At 39.8% G+C, this 20120-nt stretch overlaps 2 protein-coding genes and 1 pseudogene across 3 annotated transcripts; 2 read left to right on the forward strand and 1 right to left on the reverse strand.

The window, feature by feature from the left end:
* Positions 1 to 12279, forward strand: part of LOC113504930 — a 27706-nt pseudogene extending 15427 nt beyond the window's left edge.
* On the reverse strand, positions 12270 to 14275 carry LOC113504932 (DNA-directed RNA polymerase II subunit RPB7). The gene is made up of 6 exons (XM_026887450.1): positions 14132 to 14275; positions 13937 to 14046; positions 13526 to 13685; positions 13223 to 13273; positions 12735 to 12872; positions 12270 to 12385 (listed from the first exon to the last, which is right to left on the reverse strand). Exons 1-6 carry the CDS (start codon positions 14141 to 14143, stop codon positions 12335 to 12337), a joined length of 522 nt encoding a protein of 173 aa, XP_026743251.1. The 5' UTR covers positions 14144 to 14275; the 3' UTR covers positions 12270 to 12334.
* Positions 14276 to 14681: 406 nt separating this feature from the next.
* LOC113505027 (ras-related protein Rab-8A) lies at positions 14682 to 19866 on the forward strand. Of its 2 annotated transcripts, XM_026887545.1 has the most exons (6): positions 14682 to 14868; positions 15121 to 15181; positions 15606 to 15810; positions 16685 to 16825; positions 18346 to 18348; positions 19663 to 19866. In XM_026887545.1, the coding sequence occupies exons 1-6, from the start codon at positions 14745 to 14747 to the stop codon at positions 19762 to 19764; spliced, it is 636 nt and encodes a 211-aa protein (XP_026743346.1). In that variant the 5' UTR covers positions 14682 to 14744; the 3' UTR covers positions 19765 to 19866. The 2 variants fall into 2 exon arrangements, with proteins under 2 accessions (XP_026743346.1, XP_026743348.1); XM_026887547.1 differs by lacking the exon at positions 18346 to 18348 and having other exon boundaries at positions 14683 to 14868.
* The last annotated feature ends 254 nt before the right edge of the window (positions 19867 to 20120 follow it).

Genomic DNA, 20120 nt, shown 5'->3' on the forward strand with positions numbered 1-20120 from the left:
CGCCTTTCTTAAAAATTAAACTTTATTATTGTTTTTTTTTGCCCATTAGGAACAATTATGGCAACATTAACACGCAAGAGCAAATCTATGGAGCTGCTAACCAAAGAGGAGATGATTACATACCACAAGGGCAACAACATACCGACGTCACACATACAACTGCACGACCCGGACAGTGTGACCGCGGCCGTTAATATATTCAGGGTGAGGAATAACGCTAGCTGATAAAATTAATCGATTAAAAATGTTTTGTGACGTCACAATTTTGTACGAAATATATCTATCTATATATATCTTTGACGTCATACGAAATCATTACGTTATAGTTATGTAAATATTATGATCTGTGTATGTCTTACTTAATGTATATATAATTATATGTTGTATTTTCGCCAGGACCTGTGTCGGTACATGCGCGGTGAACTGACCGCTGACAAGGAGACTCAAGTCATACAGTCTATCATAGGTAAAGGAATAGAGCGAGAGGAACTCCGAGATGAAATATTAGTGCAGTGTGTGAGACAGGTGAGTTGTTCTTTTTGTGTTGCTGATTGATTCTTTAATGATCTAGAGTAATTTGTTCTCAATGGCTTAGCTTGTTAAACAGAGGTAAAGTATGCAATGGAACTAAAAAGTGTGGGCGAAACAGGGTATTGTCCATTGTAACCTGACCTTCAAAAAGTGCTGCTGAGTAGCCTAATTTGAATGAATGACTTTTGCGTTTGATTTGATTTTGATATAACACAATATTTAACAGTTTCCGAACGGCAAACGATTGTATTTTATCTAAGCGGGCTTGCTATTATTATTAATTTTGATTAAAGATTTTGGGATGTGGACTTTTTGCTAAGTGGTCGGTAACAACCTAAGAAGCACTTTCTTAGTGAAGTATGTAATGTCTAGATAACGGAGTGTCCGGTGGAGGAGTGGGCGGAGCGCGTGTGGCTGGTGCTGTGCCTGTGCGCGGTGGCGTGGCAGCCCAGCCGCGGCCTGGCGCGCTTCTACAGCGCCTGGCTGCGCGCGCGCGCCCGCCCGCCGCCCGCCGACTGCGCCGCGCCCGCCGCGCGCGCCGCGCACTGCGCGCAGTGGTGCCTCGACAACTGCCGCGGCGCCGCGCCCCGCCAGCTGCCGCCCAGCACTGTCGAGATCGCGGTCGGTAGCAACTAACTTGATATTGAAATATCTTTCAAGAGCAGCTGACAATTAGCATTTTTATTTTTGGTATATAAAACATAGCAGATGTCCCTTAAAGAGGTTACACTTTGACGGACGTCTGCTAGTATTGATTAGACGCCTTTTTTCATACAAATGTTGAGTTTCATATTCTTAAATAGTAATGTCATACTCTCTTTATACATTTCGTTCTACTGAATCGTGATTAATTTCGATAAATGCTTTGGTTAGAGTCAAACTGCCACAACAGCATCTTATTCCACAGGCCCCTCGTTAACTCACTTCTCTATTCTCTCTTCTTCTCTCTCCAACAGGCAATGCGTCGTCTCGGCACAATAGTCTGCCGGTTCTTCTTCCTGGACGGCCGCACGAAGGCCATCGACGTGCATCCTGCAGACACAGCTGCGGCAGCCGCGGCCCGCCTGGCCGACAAGCTGGGCCTGGCGCCGCACTCGCGCGCCGGCTGGGCCGTGTACCAGCAGCGAGCTGGTTGCGAGGAGCATGTGCGGGCCACGCACTATCTGTATGATGTGATTGCCGCCTGGGAGATGTGAGTATACCTTTTTACCCGACTTTTATTTTTTGGCATTGCCCAGAATTCCTCATGGACTGGTTGTCCGACCTCGAGAGAGGGAACGAGTAGTGTCAGACTCTTCCCGACTAAACCTAGTCACCGTACTACGACATCCACGTTTTTTGGCTAGATTATTTGCTAAGGTGCAATAAATGCCTATGAGACAGATATATAAAGGACAAGCATTTGATCATGGTTTTTTACCTATAAACATGTGGAGGAACATTAACAATTACAATAAAAGTGCAGTGAGCAGTTACAATTATTTTGTCAGTTATTTTTTTTGCTACAACAAACCTTTTCGTATCATCCCTCTATAGGCAACAAGGCCCGGGCGGTGGGTCCGCAGACAACCGCTTCGTGTTCAAGCGTCGCTTATTCCGCGGCGGACGCGAGCTACCGCACGACCCCGTCGAGGTGGCGCTACTGTACGCCCAGGCTGTTCATAGCGTCGTCAAGGTATGATGAACTGGCTAGTGGTACATGACCTGTAGTATGTTGAGGCTAAAGCTCGAGGCAGGAACTTTGGAGAAATCAAGTTATAATGGTTGTATGAGGTGAAGTGATACGTGTTTGTTAACCGAATCGTCCTAGAGAAGGACGATTCGGTGGTTACCGGGAGTGTTTTGATGGGTCAACGTTATATGCATTGATGTGCCAGTAGATCCAGGGGCCGTGGTTTTTCCTTTTTTAAATGTCTTCCAATATTGTGGAATACAATAAAGTATTGAACATCTCTCATCTTCTATCTTGAGTGCTTTGAAAGTAAATGTTAAAATTGATTCTTTTTTCATGTGTATAGATGGACGAGTTCCCAGTCTCAGAAAAGGTAGCCCTGCAGCTAGCCGGGCTACAGGCTCAGGTGTCCCTGGGCGAGCCGCCCCCGAGCCCGCCGCCGCCACACACGCGCGCCTACTACGCGCAGCCCGAGCAGTTCCTGCCGCAGAGGATTGCTAGAGCGAGACCTGCTCATCAGTGGGTCAGTACTTCTTCCAACTGCACAGATTCTGTTTTAATATTCTTTGAACAATCACTTTGAATTGTACCGGGCAACTAAATGTCTTTCGGTACATGTTGCTGACTACAGTTAATACAATAGCTAAGGTCCCAAACATAGACATGAAACTACCTCATATTATCTGTGTGCAATTGCTGGTGGTTGCTTAACACAGCACCTACCAAGCGCTTTGAGTTGTTTTTAAATAGACAATGCCACAATCTTATTTTTTTGAAACCTGAACGATTCCCACTTAAATATTTGCTCTAATGTAATCCTTTCCCCCCAGGCGACGATCCTAGCGCAAGCCCACCGTCAGTACGGAGCGGGCCGCGCCGAGCTGACTGCCAAGGCGCTGTACCTGTCCTGCGTCATGCAGTACCCGCTGTACGGGGTCACGCTGTTCCCCGTCACCTACAAGGGATACTGGGCACATGGTAAGATTACCACCTATGTTCTTGAGCCTATTGAAAAGTAGTGGTAATATGTCAATTTAATAAAACGGAAAAGCTTTGTTAGTGTTTAGGAGCCGATGGTAAAAACCAGAACCCTGATAGATTTGACAGAGTTTGCTTCGGAACTTCTTCGGCCATTTTTGTTGGTCTGAATGGACTAATCTGCTGAGTGAGCCATTTGAAAGGACCGTACTAGCATTAATGAAGCTTAACTGTACACTTTAAACCTTATGTTGTATGTTCAGGTCCCAACGTTCTCCTGGGCGTGGGTTCAGAAGGCGTGGTCCTAGTGAGGCCGGCAGACAAGGTGGTCCTCGCTGAGTACCCGTACACCAACATCGCGGCGCTGCTCATGGACCCCGTCGACAACGGCCTCACCATCAGCCTCACGCATCACGGACAGCACGACGGGCACCGGTACGTAGCTGAGCAGACTAAGATGAGGATCATTGTAATAATGAGCATTTTTAAGTGATGAGATGAATTCTGCTAATAGGATAGACGTCATCACCTTTACATAACATTTTTTAAGCAAGCTGAAGACGACGTTTCTTACTTGGCTACCCTGAGAAGAAACTTCGAAAGAAACGGGTCATCGCCTCTTTTTAAGTAAAAAGCTAAAAGTGTTTTTTTTTTATCGGAGATGGTTTGTATGTTTTAAAAATCTGTAACTGGTTATGTTGTGTGTGCAGCTGCATCGTACTGGAGTCGCCGCAGAAGAATGAGGCGGCGTGGCTGATGGCGGCGTACAGCCCAGTGCTGGGCAACGGCCTGGCGGACGAGCCCCCGCGCCGCGCCGCGCCCGCCTCCGAGCGCTCCCGCCTCGCCGCCGCGCTGCGCAACGCGAGGCGAGCGCTCGTCGACTCGGCGCTACTCAGGCGACCCACTGATGCCTCCGCCGGGAACTTCCTGAGGAATACACTGCGCAGGTATCTCATCATCATTGACAACTTGACCTAATGATAGTGATAGTGCATGTAGAAAATCATAGTAATATCTTGACTTAGGATAGATCCCTTAACGAAAACTTTTGGTTACTGCATGTTTCTCAACATAGATACATGTTGAGAAATGACAAGAGCAATTATTACGATACAAAATTACTGCTTTAATATGATATTAAAGCTTCTGCAATTTCTAAATATGAATGAAAGTAAACCTCATCTAGAACATGTAGGCCCCTTACAAATGTACACCTTATGTAATTACTAAAAATATTGCAAACTGGACAAATTGCGCGTATTCAACTAGTTGAAAATATCTAAATATTCCAATATTGCGTGTAGCAAATCGGTGATGACGAGCACCGACAGGATCCGTTGTCGCGTACACCGAGCCACCAGCACAGAGTGACCGCCTCTATGCATTCGTTAGTACAGCGAATTTTTATCCTCTTACATATATAAATAGTCAGTCAGTCAGTAATTTTTCTCTCAGAATAATATATCTTCCAAATTAAATCTAGTGCTAGTTAGTATCATATAAGATTAAACAATATGTGACGTAATACGAATGATATGTCGCTAAACCTTTTGTTTATGGTGTCCTAAAAAGGGTTCAGATAAGGTTTACTTTCATCCAGTATACTCAGAAGAAGGGATATTTACCTTTTCGCCCTCAACACAGAACCACATTTAGAACCCATTTAATATCCATTCTAGATTTATCCTTATTGCTTCACTTCTAAGCTTTGTTTTCGTTTGTCGCAGACTAAGCAAGCACCGCCTGGAGAAGCTGCGGCTGGACATGGCTGCGGAGAGCCAGGGCGAGAGCTACAAGAACTTCCCGCCCGGCTACTGGTGCTGGTCGCGCACGCTGCCGCACTCTCTCACCAAGCTCAACGAAGCCGAGGAGGTCGCCGCCATGCAGATATTCAAGGTACGACGGAGTATTGATACGAGATAGCGCTGTTTTAAGAAGTAGAAAGCAACAGGAGTAAAAAGCCTAATTAAAATCGATAATAATGTATATCCGGTGCTTACTTTTTTTTTTTACTTTTGCTATGTTTTAAATGTGCTCAGGCCACAACAACACATTGAGAATTTTATGTAAGTAGTTAAAGATCTGATTGTGTTAATCGACTTTGCTAACCACAATGACTTCGGTTGGCATGTCTTAGTTAGCTACCTATTACCTAGGCTTGTTATTTTTTTCTGGAAAAACAATAAAAAAATAAGACAGAATTGCCTACACTGTTTTACGACCATTTGTCCACTGTTTTCGATGAGGGTCCATCCAGGAGTCACTGAATTGTTTTCTGTTCTCAAAACAAGAAGTAACACTGTAATTTGTTACAGGACATAATGAGTCACGCGGGTCTCTCGGCGAGCCACGAGGGCAGCACGACGAACCTGGCCAACAACAACGTGGGCCAGCACGAGGCCGACAGCGACGACCGCGTGGCGCTGGCGCAGGCGCTGCTGCAGCGCTGTCTGCAGAAGGACACGCTGCTGTGCGAGCTCTACATGCAGCTCATCAAACAGGTACGGAACAGCTTTAGATAGGCTACGTGATGCCAGTGGCTCTTAAACATTAATAAGGAGTAATGGGAAAGGTGAACGAAGTCTTAGCAAAGGCAATTGTTTTGAAAAAAAAAGCAACCAACGAACCTAACGTTTCTCGGAAAATACTTTTAATTAATATTGATAGATACTATTCTTTAAATTTAGATACATTTATTCAAGGAATAGGCAATCATTTGATTTTGAAGTAAGGTTTAAATCGTTGAAGGGTTGTGAATCGAAACCCATATTTTAGGTACAGTTTATATCAACTGAAAGCGTCTGCATTTCCGCTATCGTTTCGTATTTCGTAACGAACCTTACCGCCTAGCTTGACACGTCTTAAATCGAATCACATTGCTAGCAATGTCATATCAGATAGTACACTAACTTGTAAAACGTATGAGTTCTGATCTGTTGAGTGTCCCTTATAGACGACGGAGCACCCAGAGCCGAGCTCGCGCGTGTCGGCCCGCCACTGGGCGCTGCTGTGCGCGGCGGTGGGGGCCGCGCTGCCGCCCGCCAAGCCGCTGCGGCGCCTGCTGCTGGCGCACCTGCGCTACCGCGGGACTGCGCTGCACGCCGGGGAGGAGGGCAAGTTCGCGCGCCGGGCTGAACAGGTAACATATTGTGCACACTACACTACTACAGGAACTATGTATGTGCTTTGAAAAGGCACATTCACATTTCCGAACGTTTCGCGTTAGTTTTCTCAATGCTGTTGGTTGTGTGTGTGGTAGTACATAGCAAAAAACTAATCTGCTGAATTACTCGTCGTCATTTAATTTTTCAATAACACGGAACTTGACTTTTCGAGCTCATGGCGTGCTCTTGCGATTTACGTTGCCATGCCCCATTTGCCCACACTGACTTAAAACGCACAAACGGTAATTGTCGGTATTTCAAAACTAGACTCATTATTATCCTACCCTTTTCCCAATTATTTTGGGGTCGGCTTCCAGTCCAACTGGATGTTTTACAAGGAGAGACTGTCTATTTGACTTCATCAGCCTAACCTAGTGTCCTAGGCAACACGGTACCCGTCAGACTGGGTGTTAGGTTAGAACTTGTTCGACTCTCTAGACGCGTAAAGACCGTCAAAGATGTACTGACCGATATACTGTAATCAAAATGAATTCTTTCTTCTTAAAAACAAAAACTCTTTAAAAGATACCGATATGTTCAGAGCACTATTTAACACCGTATTCTCCCACCAGGTGGCTCTAAGCATAGCTCAGGTCCCGCGCCGGCTAGCCGCGCCCTCCAAGGAAGAGGTGCTATGCGCGGCAGCCCGCCGGCCCATGCACGTGCGCGTGTTGCTGCTGGACGGCAAGCAGCACGGACTCGTGTTCGGGCCCGCCGCCACCGCCGACCACCTCGTCACCATGCTGCGCGAGAAGATCGGACTCAGCGACGCGGCTACTGGTACGTATTAGCATTGCAAACTCTACATTACAACAACAAAGCATCTTGCAAGAATCTCATTGCTCAAAAGAAACCATGTAGAGTACAACATTAACTTTACTTCTGTTCTAAAAGAACTTATAGATAAGGATTCCCCTTAATTTTGTATTAAATGCATAATATTTAATTTGTGTATTCTGGTTCAGGTTACGCTCTATACGAGGTGTGCGCCAACTCGACGCCCGCGGGCGCGGGAGAGCGCGCTCTCGCCGCCAGCGAGCGCGTGGGCGACGTGCTGGCGAGGTGGGAGAAAGCGGGCGCTACCGCCGCCGCGTGCAGGTATATATCGATTATGATCATTTATGGTTTGTTATTGCATGCTTCTATACTACCAAACATATTGATCTAATATTGGGAAAAGAACATAGTTTTCCTCATGTCTTAGAATATGAATAATATTAAGACGTGGTTTTGGTTTTTGGATTACTAAAAATACTTAATGTTGACGTGAAATGGACATTGACAACAAAACCATGCGTAGTGTTAATAAATATTACGAGGAAGAATTAATTAACGAATTAATTAATTTAAAAAATAGAATAAATTGGGCAAATTAATAATAACAAAAAAATGTACAGTGATTAACTGATGTTTTTCGTAACTAGATTGATTTTCTGTTAGGCTGGTGTTCAAGAAGCGCCTGTTCCTGGGCGAGCGGCCGCTGCAGTCGTCCTGCCCCGCCGAGATGGAGCTGCTGTACTACCAGGTGCTGCACTCCGTGCGACACGACCGCCTGCCCATCGAGACCGACGAGGCTGTGAGTATATTTACTTCCTAAGTAGTAGAGATACTATGTGACGTGATTTTCTCGGACGATACAATTAAATATTGAAATCTTTGTGCAAGTTATGTTTCTGACAATTTGCACCCCGACAAATTTCGGATTGTGTAGTCCGCAGTTGTACGATGCTCTCGCATTCTGTCTGTTTATCGACTATACGATTATATTTATTGAGCGATAGAGTCGCATTTTGAAGTTGTATGAACAGTTCAGACACCCTCTGGCTTAATTTATTTTACTATGTTTGTTTAGTGATGTTGGTATGTATCGTTGTCCGGCAGGTGATGGTGGCGGCGCTGCACGCGCAGGTGGTGTCGGGCGAGTGCAGCGGCGGGCAGGAGTGCGTGGCGGCGGCGGGCGCGGTGCTGCCGGCGCGCCTGGCGCAGCCCGCGCTGCCCGCGCCCGCCGTGCGCCTGCACCACCTGGCGCTGCGCGGCACGCCGCCCGCCGCCGCCATGCAGCGCGCGCTCACGCTCGCCTCCTCCTGGCCGCTCACCAGGGCCACCATCTTCGATGTCATGGTGCGTGCACATGCAGACACACATATACAGCACACGGTGTCGCTAACACTAATACCCTCTCTAAAATTAATTTCATACAAAACGTGTAAAATCATGTTGACATAAATAAGCAATAATCGAAATATGTTTGTCCCGCCTGTATGGGAAATACTAAGGGAAACACTATACCGCCCGATGGCTAACTTTTTGTCAAAGTTTCTTAAATCAATGATACACAAAATAAAATACGTAAATAAATATATCCAAATAAATTTACATGTATATAAGTTTGGGTGAAATATAATTTATTTACAAACTCGTTTTATGATTTAATAACATGTATGTAATATGCAGCAATCGTTCACATCGAACTGGCCTCGCGCGCTGTGGCTGGCGGTGGACGCGCGCGGGCTGACGCTGCTGCGACGCGGATCCCGCGCGGCGCTAGTGTCGCACGACCACGACCAGCTGCTGGCCGTGTCGCCCGCGCCGCGCGCGCTTCTGCTCGTCACGCGCGCGGACCGCAAGCACGCCAAGCTCGTGCTCTCCACTGACCAGGTACCAACTCTACACTTTTACCATCAATAGGAGACTGACCGACAGACTGACACTTTAGATTTTAATATTGTATAAATAAATTGTTCGACGTTCAAAATTGCCATATACTGGTCTAATTGAAATTAAGAATTTGACTTTGATTAGATAACTGAAGACGTAAAAAGTAATAGTTTGTATTGGTCTTTTTGCATCTTGATCTGATATTGGTATTTTGATTTTGAAAGGAAAATTGCCTATTTTTCATGTAGATTATTTTACTGTATTTTAAGCATACAGCACTTTTGTAATAACCTTTTTAACTATCTATAGAATAATCATAGATTGTGACCCATTTTAATGTTTGTGTGTTGTCGTGCAGGCGTACCAGATCGCGACGCTGATCAAGGACTACATCGAGGCGGTGCGCGGGCCGGTGTCCCCGGCGGTGGGCCCGGGCGCGGCGCCGGCGGCCTCGTGACACCCGGCCGCCTAGTGCCAGTGCTTCCACGTCCGGCGCTGAGCGCGCTCGCGCCCCGGACCCGGACCGGACGGAACTGTTCGATGCGCGACCGATCACGACACTCCACGTACACACATTTTAAACATTCAAAATATCTCGAATATCTTTTATTGAATTTATAAGTAGATGTTACTTAGTACACAGTACTTTGTTTGATGACTAAATCTATTCGAGACGTTTTATTTCACCTTTATTGTTGGAGTCTTCCAATCAGTTTCCGAGTATCTTAAGTAAATATACGGGAGTGCTGTTTTAGCTACAAAAGCTAAAATTAATTAGTAATGACTCCAAGGATACGTTAAGTCGTTGTTAGATAGACGTGATATTGTCTCTTTGGAGTCTGTACGCTCGCGGTTCGAACAAGGGAGGGGATGCCAGTCGCAGGAGATGAGAATGTTGGTTGCGACAAGTAAATGAATCTTAATGCGGAAGCGTTAGCTCAATGTCCCAAGCGCGGTGGTGGTGGCGCCACTGTCGCGCGATTTTAACACTCCTTATTTATATTACAATTAGTTAAATATCAAATCACGAACGAATATACTGCATTTACTTCACAGCAACAGGATTGATCAAGTGGTGTTCGGTTTTGAGTGTCAGTATGGACGATTTAATTTGCCAGAAAGACGGGGAAGCAAACATTAATTAATCCACATACCTTCATAGCCAGTAAACGATAAAATTTTAACCACTATTATAAAATAAATGTTATATTCCGATCTATTGAACTCCTCACTATAAAATTATTCCAGTATTATTACTGTTAAAATATATTAGATTAAATGTTGCAATTAGATTGATATATCAAATAATAATAGTGTTGATGTTTACATTATATCTGGTGGTAGATAGTAATCAATCTTATTCCCCTTTAGTCTTTGGTGATGTAAGATCTCGTTGTATGGACATTTTTGAACTATAAGTGTTTGTTGTGAACTCTCAACTATTCGAATGTCGATACAAGCGGCAGAGCCAACCCACTGTAAATCGCTCTAAGTAGTTTATGCGATGACGTCTTCGTTGTAGATAGTACTTGTAACGACTGTATGGAAGGTACAGTCCGAGTGATGCAGCGGTTGGGTTGGAGGGCACGAGGAACTACTAGATCGTCAATGTGCGTATACAGTAGAGTTGATGTCGGAACCGTTCTTGGTAGACAGAACTGTATGTATCTAGTGAAGAGTTTGCAATGCCCTCACCCTGTATGCAAGCCCGCTCACTCTGACTGTACTTCCACAGTCAAATAGTAACATTTCTGATTCCTATACTGTATCCTATAAAATGTATTCGCTCCAAATATTAATAGTAGTCTCAATTGTATGTAGTGATATATACATAATATACATAATATACATACTTTGTTTAATCTGTCTGTATGCATATTATATCCTAAACCCTTGTTTTGTGCCTTGTATAGAGCTGACATAATGATGCTGATTAGACGCTTACACTTATAAATCTATACAGAATTGCGTTAATCAATTAAAATAACGATTTATTACTTGTTATGGCTATCAGCATACATTATTAGGCGTTAATTCAGTGAGCGATTTGTGCAAATTTATTGTGACTGCAAAATAATTACTGATTGTTTCATAGTATATCTATCATGCATATTACTCTATTGCACAATGTTATGTCTCAATATTTTATTGTAATAAAAATATATTTGATATTTTAGGGCTAATTGGAATGTAATAAATTTACTTTGTTCGTATCACTAGGTTATTGTGACGCTGGCCTCTGTTTGTCTATGGAAAGTGTGTGCCTCGACACTGTTTGCATACTGACAAAGGTGGCGCTGTTCTAACATCCTTACATTGTATACAAAAGAACCTTCACTTCCACGTGTAGACAAACAGAACCAGTGCTTTGCATTTGGTCAATCGATCTGTAGTAGACACTGGTGCAACACCGCGTCAATACCTCACTCTTACATAGAGGACACGCTTTATTTTGGACCTCTTTGGTGCTTTGATATCCGAGAGTTGCTTAGCTTGTGTTTCTGATCTCATATTGAGTATTATTTATTTAGATGCCATATTTTGATTTACGAGCAATATTTGATTAGGTTTATTTATTTTTAATTATGTATTTTGATAACTTTGTATATAATTGGTGAACCAAAGACTTTGACTCGTCCCTTTGGATATTTTTATCTTTTATGGATTCCAATTAGACATTTGTAAATAATTATATAGTTTACATAGTATACTCATTGACGTGAAATTCTCGTAATATCATAGAGGCTGAAAATATATTAAATTATTGGAACGTTTGGCATTCGGTTTGATTTGGCTTTCGGCTTGATTTAAGTCAATTAATTATTTAATATTATGACATACTTTTAAATCACAATTATACTCGGCTAATAAATTACACCACTATATCGATTTGCGTCCGTGACAAGTACAGAGCCGACTGAAGTTTGAGCGGCGATGTTCCGCAAGTTATTGTTACTGTGAGTTGCAGCAGAAACTTCATCAGCCCTGTACTAGTGACCTGCACTTTTACTAACACTGAGCACTATACTATAGACGGTATTTCAAAATAGAATTGTTTCTTGTAGACGTAAGTTTAAAAGTAATATAGGTTAATGAATGTCAGTGAAACATCGACAGTTGCGCACTCAGCGGCGTGACCCCTGTACCACCACACATACTGCCCGAATAGACTGAAGGTGTCCAAATATTTTATCATTTTTGATGCAATTGTTTTTGTTACATTGTGTATTGAATTTTACCCTATTATTTGAATGCCAAATAAATGATTACAAAGTGGTTTTGTAATTTTATTTAAAAAATCATCTTTTTGTACACTTATGTATAATTAAATTTATTGTGTCACTAATCCTAGGTAGTCATCCATCAATGTTCCAATGGCGAACTGGAAGAGAAAAAGTAAGATTAATGAAAATGCAAGGAATATAAATATATTTTTCCTTATGTATCAGGACAAAGTGCCCATAAATTGTTCATTATTCAACAGTTTTAGTTCCATAGCCAACTTAGCAGCTTACAAAAAGCACAGTGGGTTTGGCGTGGTGACCGCCTAACCCACTGTGCGCGGCGATTCCCGCGTAGGACAAGCATTTTGTGTTACCCACGAAAACTTGTTCTGAGTGGTTGCTTTTTGCACATGATTTAATTCCTCGCACAGGAGTCGTTTATTTAAAAAAAAAGCTGTTTACAAGTTATTGTGCATGATGATAGTACTATTTGTGGTAATGACTTACAATGCCGGTGGCGTCGACCCTGGTCCCCACTATCTTCAGCCTGATGACATCCTCCTCCTGTATAACATTGTCTTCTTGCTTGCTCTTGTAACATGGAGGGTTCACATTCGGACAGAACTCCATGTCAGCTGGAATGGACTGGAAAATGCAAAAAAAGAGGGTTTTAAGTTGAAGGAATAAATATAATGTTAGTTTATTATTCATAGTTCAGCACAGGCATCTGTTATCATGAAAAAAATTATTAAACTTGGTTTAGCAGTTGACCCATGCAATATGCCGTGACAGAGGGTAACTAGTAATTATAATACAGTCATAAAGATTGAGATTCCCTGACTAGTATAATATGAATGGATATCAAGACTACAACAAGGAAGGTGATTCTTTCCTAAAAGCAACAAGTTAAATGTGGATTTCCGTGTCAGTTATTTTTATTCAGTCCTTGTTCTAAGGCAGATTAGACTTAATGAATATAATAATCAACTACTTACATGATGTGAAATAAAACAGCTCAATGGGCCAATTTGTGCAAACATTCCAACCTGTAATTTGTAAATTAACAACATTATATTGTCATAAGGAATATAGAAATGTTTACATAAAGCAGAATTAGAACAATACCAAGAAATTTTGATATTTTTACAATTTTTTAAAGATTGCTCTATCATTTGCGTTGGATTCAATGTCAGTTATGCATTTACATAAAATACCTATAAGATTTTAGTTACTTTTATCAATGTTTATATTAATAAATACAAAATGTGTGAATCATTAATACTCTAAGCATCGTCTACCTTATTAACTTGTGTGACTATAGCATCTAACACTTCTCCTTTAAATGGCCGGAACACAATTGCCTTGTACTTAACAGGGTACACCACAAACCCTTGCCCTGGTTGTATTAAACCAGCTCCAATACTGTCTATTGCTGTCACTGCTATCACGAAACCATACCTGAAAGTGAAAACGAGAAGAAATAAACAACACCACAGCCACTCAACAGACCGCTTTATGTGGTTTGGAGGTATGCATCTAATTTCATTAATGTTTAAAGTGAGATTCTGAAAACTTTGATTTGTTGAGACTAAATTAATACTATAATAATTTATAGTATTACTAAATCCTTATGAAATTGATTCAATTAGATTTGTTAAAGAAAAAAGTTAAAACAACATAACCTATACAAGTCTATGTTTTTAACTTACTTTCCAGTGCATGTCCCCTCAACTTCCGTGTATAGCTTCTGTTTAACAATATCAAGTAGTTGCGGCCCGAAATATCGAGGGTGTAACAGAATTTCATGCTCTAAAGATATCTGAAACATTTGTTTACAAAACAAGCGTATAAAAAACCATTCCATTCGTATACCAAGTGCAAGAAACCTAGATTTATATACTTACATGGTAAAACATTGTGAACTAATATTATAGAAACAATCACTTCACTTCATATTCCAAGTAAACATACGTAAAAATAACTTTGCCGGACGCTTAAAATACTGAAGCTTTCTGTGATTTCAAAATCTGTCAGAAAGTGACAATAAGATAGAATGACAACCAGACAGGGCTAAATAGTGGGGTCGATGACCCCACAGATTCATAATTCAATGTTGCTCGGGTCAAGTGATCAAATAGATTCTGTGATTTATTTCTTTAATTTTCTAATATTGTTGTAAAAAACTTCCGTGTAATTACTTACGTTTGTCGTGATAATAATTAAATTCAAAAAAGTCAACGAATCATTGCATCATTAACCTTTATCGATCGAACAAGTCATCTCGGATAGCTTTTAAACTAAATATTTTCCTAATTACAAATTCCGAAGGAACAATAACAATTTTAGGAGCTATTAACCACTATAATTGCAATTTTCATAAAATTTAGTTTAGTGTAAAGTTTGTAAAAGAATCGATTAACATAAATTTTGACGAAAATGCTGACCACACTAGTGATTACTCAAAAATGCCAAATGAATGGCAGACGTATGTGTATCGTAATCAGATTGTTGTAAAAAATGGCAAAAACGTACGATTATTTATTTAAATTACTTTTGATAGGTGATTCTGGAGTGGGAAAGACATCTATATTATTTAGATTTTCGGAAGATGCTTTCAATATTTCATTTATATCAACTATTGGTGAGTACTTTGATTCATGTCTTTATATCAAAGGTTATTGTCAGATAATTTTTTACGTATATTGTCATGAACAGGATTTTTTGTTTCCATGTTCATTGTGTCTATTTTTTATCGTGGTATATATATGGCGGATAGGGCGCGGTGGCTAGATAAATGGAGCCCTTATCGAATTAAAACGAATCGAGAGTTCATGACATCATACACACTAATTAATTAGTTGACTCCCAAATAACAGCGGACTGTTGGTTTCAGGTATTGACTTTAAAATTCGTACGATAGATCTTGACGGCAAAAAAGTAAAATTACAAATATGGTGAGTAGAGTTTATTAATTATTTTTGTTTTTATTTTTGTTATTAAATGAGGTCTATTGAAAGGCGCGGTCCAGTTAAAGTTAGCGGCTGGTTTTGCAATCGTAAATGAGTAATGAGGCTAGTATAATATGCACTTCCTTCAGTACATCTACACAATGGTCAGTGCTGTTGTTCTATAGGACAGCCAGAGAACAAAACACCAATTTACATTTGCACTGCTCTTGTATTCTACACTCATGCTGTATAACTAATCTGATATTTGTTATCTATATTAAGTGTTAAAATGAGTGTGTAATGCATTTACAGGTAATAACTGGACATTATCTAGTAGTTTTGATGATTTAATAAAATGATTATTAATCTGGTATTTATTAATTAAAACCTGTTATACCAAATACCTACATTTTATTTTTTTGCATTGCAGGGACACCGCAGGCCAAGAACGATTTCGTACAATCACAACGGCATATTACCGGGGATCAATGGGCATAATGCTTGTTTACGATGTAACAAATGAAAAGAGCTTTGAAAATATTAAGAATTGGATCAGGAATATTGAAGAGAATGCCAGTGCCGATGTAGAAAAGATGATCCTTGGGAACAAGTGTGATTTAGAAGCTAAAAGACAGGTAAGGAGTATTTAATATTCAAGGTTTAATTTAAGGCTGTATAATCTATTTCTTTGCCTGACAAATGACCAAGCAATATACTGGTTCAGACAAAAAACAGGTAACAATAAAGTTCATAGGCCAATGAACCCTGCAAATCCTTGGACAGCTCATCTAAAATCAATAATACTTTGTCTCCACTTTGAATTATAAATGTATGAGGATAACCTAATGTTGTTTTATCTATATATAAATAGAAATAAATGTGCATATCTGTCCATTATTTGTTCTGAAAGAGTTTTTCTGATGGTTACTTTTTTAACGTTATTTGGTATATTATTTATCTTTTAGCCTGATGCAGATGTATTAAGTGTTATAATTCATAAGGTATTAAAGTATTTTTTAATTAAAAAGTTAACTTTTACTACTGCCCAAGAGAACAAATATTCATATGTTTATATAAAAATTAAAACACATTATTAAACCACTATCTATAACAATAATGTTACTAATGTATTTGATAAGTGGCAAATAAACTTGCAGTTCAATGATTGACTCATGGTTTTACATTATTTTATCAATTGCTGTAATTTACATATTAGGGGATTTATTTATTAATATAAACTATGAATGTGCTAAAAAAAACCTTGGATAATAGAGTTTATGTATTTTGTGGTATCTTTATGATTATTTCTAACTAAATATGATGTGCTGAATAACAGTGAATACAATTTAATATTTTCTTTAAGATAAACTTCCAAAAAAAATTGAGAATAGGAGATGCAATAGAGAATGAATAAGTTATATGATATTAAAATTCAGGTTTAATTGTTTAAAACTTGTGCTAAACATACACAAATAGCTTTTTAATGTGTTTTTTTAATTACATTTCTAGGTGTCAAAAGAAAGGGGTGAACAGTTAGCTGTAGAATATCAGATTAAATTTATAGAAACTTCGGCGAAGGACTCCTTAAATGTAGAGTCGGCGTTTTATACTTTAGCAAGGGACATCAAAGCAAAGATGGAGAAAAAACAGGTAAGCTGTCCTATATTTCCCCATTACTGTATAAAAAGTCCTTTTAAAACTTGTAGGATTTATTTTATCCCCTAGATAAGCTGTTAGTCTTTTTAGTATATTTGATTACAGTCATACTAAACAAAAACTAACTGTGATTACTCTGAATGATATTTGCTCTAAGGATAGGTGACCTAGAGAATCCATAATTAGAACTAATATTAATAATTAATAATTGAGCTTGTATATTTACGTATTTTCCTGGAACAATTTGTCTATATTATACCGAAACACCTTATCTAATAAATTGTTGGAATTGTCAATGAATTAAAAAAGTAACTAGATGATAATTAATGATTATTAAAGTATTTCCCCTTAGTCTAAAGTTTGTTTTAACAATTATTTCACATTCCTTCGGCACTTGGCAATCATCCTATTGTATTATTTTAGTCTTTGATTCTTGAGGAAAATTTTATTGCTTATTCACATGTCAATAAACACAGGACACGTTACGTCATTTGGAATTTTCTTATCAGTTGAAAAGTGTAATATATTGATACTACATAATACAGTACTTTGATTGTTGGTATGGTGAAGTGCAATCTTGTATGCGATATTTTTATGGAATATTTGTACTCATTTATCTTTGCTTGGGGTACTTAAAACTGTATTTATGCATATTTTAATTTTGCAGTGTACTAGATGAAAACAACTTAAAAGTCTCGTTATAGTTGAAAGTCATTCAAAATTGTATAAGGATTAAACAACAGTCTTACTTCCCAATTGATATTTATCAAGGGCTATTGGCACAGGAAACGCACACACCTACTTTCACCGAATGTGCGCTATTTACATCGGTCCGTGTGTAACAATTGAGTCAAGGTCTTTTTCATAAAAGCCGACTATTTGTGATCCCGCACCGCCTACTGAATAAATTATCGTAATGAGACGCAGGCATCCACATGACAAACACGGCCAAATATGTGTTTATGTAGCCATGGAAGTAGAAACAGTTCCTATCTATAATTATCTAAACTAAGTCTAAGCATTTATTGTTCAGATTGATTAAAAAATAATTCTTAAATGTAATTTTCGGCAATGACTACCGAAACGCAGGGTTCCGGGATCGATGCCGGAATAGGACAAATATGTGTGAGATCCACACATGACTGTTTTATGTATCGGTGTAATTTGGCATATTATGGAACCTTCGCGGTATAAAAATTAAACTCCTTTGTACTAGAGTCGTTAAATGTAAAGCACCTAATGACTAACAAAGCTCATGCCCCCACATGGTGATAATTATGGCCTCCGATCGTCAAAACGATACGCCATCAACAAGTTAGGCATTATTCACACTTGTGACTCATAAGAATTTTCAAACTACTCATTTTCCACTACATATACTTGTCAAATCAATATTAAACCTTTATTTTTTTGATAGGCTTTCAATATGTGAACCTATTTTATATGTAGTAGAATATTGTGATACCTATCTCTAAAATAATTTCTTTTGTTCCATGCTAATCTTACAAAAACAGAAGGTAAAGGATATTCAAGTGTAGTAGTTTTATTTGCCGTATTTTTTGTTCGCTTCGCAGATTTGCGCGCAAAAACTTTTAATCACTGATTATAGCTAAACCAATTAGATGCTTGCTATGTATCGTTATGTATTATTAACATGTAACTATAGATATTAAACCTGCATGTAAAGATTAATGTAATGTAGACGAGTATTTTGGCAGTAATTTTATTACTGTAGGAGTAATTTAAGACGAAGCAATGATACTTGTTAGGGAAACTTGTTGGACAAGTTTGATGTTTGCAAGTTGTTACATTAAAAAGTTTATTGGAACACGCTTTTAGAAAGGCTAATCCAGTAGTGATTCGAGAATATTGTTTTTTAATAAAGTATGAGTTACCGAGACACTATATTACTTATATGACGTTATCTGTGGAAGATGCAACAGGTGATTTCAATAAATAAAAAAAATAAGTTGTTACTCAAGTAATACTCTGTTGTGTGTAGACCAGCTAGTAGCAATTAGATAGCTTTTCTTAGCCACATTATGTTAATGTTTTAATTTTGTTCAATTACTGTCGCTATAGACAGCAAGCAGTTAAAAATAATCGCCGAATGATCAGAGCATTTACAACTCCTTATACGCTTCCTGGTCAGTGTTAATCTTATAGATTAATACTAAGATTTTATGAGAGTTATGTAGAAATTGTAATAGAATAGACTAGATAAGAAGTACTTGAGATAACCAGGCTGAACTGTAGTAAGATCGATTGATAGTCTTGTATGGAAACATCCGTCACGCGCAAGTATTGTTGACTTAATAAAATTACGTTTTAAATTAATAGTACGTAATCTATATGTTTTAACATGAGATAAGCATTGTCCTACGATTAGGGAAAGTACTGGCTTAAATTGATTGTATTTTTCTTAGCGAATTGCGCTCACACTTTTTCTTTTACACGGAGCTTGTTTTACTGTTTTGATTTGCAAATAAATATGAGTTTGGTTATTGCCTGAATCTACAATATATAACATGCAAATTTACATGCTATAATACTTAAAAGCGTTGCATGCGTGATCTGTAATTGACAGCCAATAATATACGCGCACATTGCGGGCAAAGGCGATCTTGCGAGTTAATAGACACAAAGCACGCAGTTGATTTGCTTCCAACAACGTTGATTAATCATCTTGCAATCGTAACGAATGTCAAGATCGTATAAACTCAGCCTGTCTGCGCAATCTATTTTTGTTTGTGTTAGCTTACTACTTGTGTTGTACTAGCAAAGAATAGTTTTGGTTGTGACGTGCGAGTAACGTGTGCCTGTGTGTGTAGGAGGCGAGCAACCCGGCGGGCGCGCGGTCCGGCGGCCACCAGCTGCGCAACGAGCCGCAGCGCAAGCCCACGTCGTGGCTGTCGCGCTGCAGCTTGCTCTGACGGCGCAGGCGCAGCGCCCTCGCCGGACCTACACGCTCCACACATCGCGAGCTATATCAGAAAGTATTGTAATCCAGTGAGACCCTACGTACGCTCAACCACCATCAGTTCGACATCAGTCCGCACGCCGCCAGTGCCGCGCGTGGGGCAGCCCGTCGCCCACCTACTATATTTTTCGATCATTTTAACACTGGTGCGTCACCTCCACAGGGGGTCAGACTTGCTTTTTGTATTTTTATATCCGCGACTACGATACCTACTTCGACGTTCAGTTGGAATGAAACAGTATTTTTTCGTAAATTACCTTGTACATTTGTTTACATCTAAAAGTGACGATTTATTTTTATATTAGGGCG

The sequence above is a fragment of the Trichoplusia ni genome, chromosome 23, assembly GCF_003590095.1.
Source record: "Trichoplusia ni isolate ovarian cell line Hi5 chromosome 23, tn1, whole genome shotgun sequence".
NCBI lineage: Eukaryota > Metazoa > Arthropoda > Insecta > Lepidoptera > Noctuidae > Trichoplusia > Trichoplusia ni.

What these genes read in the sequence shown, in the direction of transcription:
- LOC113504932 (XM_026887450.1), bottom strand. An exon ending in TAGTCACACAAGTTAATAAG is followed by an intron (nt 13,274 to 13,525) that starts GTAGACGATGCT and finishes TACAAATTACAG; the next exon opens with GTTGGAATGTTTGCACAAAT. An exon ending in GCTGTTTTATTTCACATCAT is followed by an intron (nt 12,873 to 13,222) that starts GTAAGTAGTTGA and finishes TGCATTTTCCAG; the next exon opens with TCCATTCCAGCTGACATGGA.
- LOC113505027 (XM_026887545.1), top strand. Translation starts at nt 14,745, where the DNA reads ATGGCAAAAACGTACGATTATTTATTTAAATTACTTTTGATAGGTGAT. An exon ending in AAAGTAAAATTACAAATATG is followed by an intron (nt 15,182 to 15,605) that starts GTGAGTAGAGTT and finishes TTTGCATTGCAG; the next exon opens with GGACACCGCAGGCCAAGAAC. An exon ending in ATTTAGAAGCTAAAAGACAG is followed by an intron (nt 15,811 to 16,684) that starts GTAAGGAGTATT and finishes TTACATTTCTAG; the next exon opens with GTGTCAAAAGAAAGGGGTGA.